At 39.7% G+C, this 2,288-nt stretch overlaps 1 protein-coding gene across 1 annotated transcript; it reads left to right on the forward strand.

Moving 5' to 3' along the window:
* The first annotated feature begins 1,286 nt into the window (after positions 1-1,286).
* On the forward strand, positions 1,287-2,288 carry LOC138305649 (galanin receptor 2b-like). Its single transcript, XM_069245945.1, has one exon. It carries the CDS (start codon positions 1,287-1,289, stop codon positions 2,286-2,288), a length of 1,002 nt encoding a protein of 333 aa, XP_069102046.1.

A 2,288-nucleotide genomic window follows, 5' to 3' on the forward strand; every position in this document is an offset into this window, starting at 1 on the left:
ACCCCACTGTCTATAAATGTGTACAAGGATTATATTTAATGATATATGAAAAAATTATATAAAGTATATATGGTTGTTTGTTGAATTAATCTCCTCCTGTAGGTGCGGCGGGGGGGGGGGGGGGGGGTTTACAAAATATTGAGGACCTTTGCCCCCCCCCCCCCCCCCCCCATTACGTTTCATATAATGTTATGTATCAAATTGATTCCTAAATTTTGGTTAAGAATTTAAATTTTGACAAAACATTTCATCAAAGATTATGATCAGATTTCTATCACATTGTTTTTAGCTTCTACAACAGGTTCTACTTACCAGCGTTTGTTTCTCCTGGTTTAACTGTACAAAAAACATACACGTTGAGTACATTTACGCCATCTGGCATTGTGTTTTGTCCGCTATCAGTCAACTTTCATTCACACTACTTCTTCTCAATAGCCGAAAGGTCCAGGGAACCCGTGTTAGGCATGAAGCATGCTGGAATGAATGCATAATAAATACAGTAGTGGCCTCATGTTCGTTTGCAGAACCCGATTGTTTTATTCTATTTAATTTTTGTGATAATATTTTGTAATATCGATTTGAAGCTGTTCAAAATTAGTTCTTACGACCTCATGGAATTATGTTATAAATTGAGCAATTAGCACGGGTCAGTGACATCCAGTTTCTTTTGTTAATTTGCGATTGCCCTATGTTAATGGAGTAACTTACATGATCAGTCTTCACAAGCATCATGTAGCAATACAAAATCGATCGATACGATTGCAAATTTCAGAATAGAATCAAGAACATCAATGACAGCTCACGACTTAAAGTTATAATGTGCGTTATTTAGCAGATCTGCGTGGATGTATTTTCCGGTCTTACTCAGAAATTAATTGACACCCAGAACAATGATTAGTGTACTCTGTACTTCATACCTTGTTTAATAAGATACCTGACACAAGGCAAAAGGTAAATCATCTTTTATCTGGTCTGAGTGGCTTTGTTAAAGGTTCGAGTACTGATTAGGAAACATATATGCAAATATTTTCCAACATCTTAGGTTTGCGATTGGTTGTCTTCTTATAGACACATTTAAGAGTGTTGACAATGGTGATGCGTTTATAGTGAATCCATGCTGAGAAGAATACATGAATATTTCATGGAAACAGTCGGGGAAAAGTTTTCATTATTCTATAACGTGTGTGAAAGGCTTTGCCTGATATACGTGACGATAAAGAGGTATTGTGTTTAGCACATAGACATATCATTTTCATGATTATCATCCCATAAAAAATAGAGGTACAATGGCGACTCACTCAGCTAACGGTGGCTTTAGTTACGAGTGTATTTTGTATATACCTGTCATCATCGGAACAGTCCTCGGTATTCCCGGGACTCTCATCACAATGCGTTTCTACGTGAAAAGAATAAAATCAACGTTCACGTCGACGCCATTATTTCTCACATGCCTGGCAGTGTTTGACATGGTTTCGTTAATCACCAACATTCCTTTAGTTGCTACTTCAGTCCCTCTGTTTTATATCGACGGGTGGAAGGAGAGTACCGATAACTCCATAGTTGTTTACGTCAGCCGAATACCAAAGTACTGGTCCAACATGGTACTACTTTTTATCGGGGTCGAGCGTGTCGTCTCTGTTTTATTACCTCACAGAATGAAGGACATTTTTACCAGGCGTGTCGGTGTTGTTAGTATCACAACGCTCATCATTGTCGGACCAGTGGTAACATTTCCTTTGTCTATAGAACCGCCAATGGTGGTGGTTCCCTCCAACGGAACCATTACGCATGTGCGCCGGAAGGCACAGACGCTGATAGACCCGGATGTTTACAGGAATTTGATTTCGATATCCTCGTTATTTTACTTTGGAATCCCTATAGTCGGAGTTCTCATCACTAACCTCTCTTTGGTTATCGTACTGCTCTATAGATTTAAATCAAAAAGAGCGAAAAACTCTAGGACCGCTATGACGTCATCGCAGATGAAGGAACTACGTACGACAAAACTGGTGATGATAGTGACGGTAATATTTATCGTCTGTGTATTCCCACTCGTGATAATCTTCCCTGTAATATCATACAGCGGAGAATCTGTTCCCATAGGTCTCATGCTTGCGGTTCGACCGACGTCCGCGCTTTTGGAAACCGTTAACTACTCGATGAACGCTGTGGTATATTATATTGGCAGCAGCAACTTCCGGTCAGAAACGCGGGAAATCGTGTCAAGATTATGTTGTCTTTGTAAACGGTCAGAAATATCGCCATTGGAGGAATCGAACACTCGGTGA

This window comes from Argopecten irradians, chromosome 13 (genome assembly GCF_041381155.1).
Source record: "Argopecten irradians isolate NY chromosome 13, Ai_NY, whole genome shotgun sequence".
Taxonomy (NCBI): Eukaryota; Metazoa; Mollusca; class Bivalvia; order Pectinida; family Pectinidae; genus Argopecten; species Argopecten irradians.

What these genes read in the sequence shown, in the direction of transcription:
- LOC138305649 (XM_069245945.1), top strand. Translation starts at nt 1,287, where the DNA reads ATGGCGACTCACTCAGCTAACGGTGGCTTTAGTTACGAGTGTATTTTG.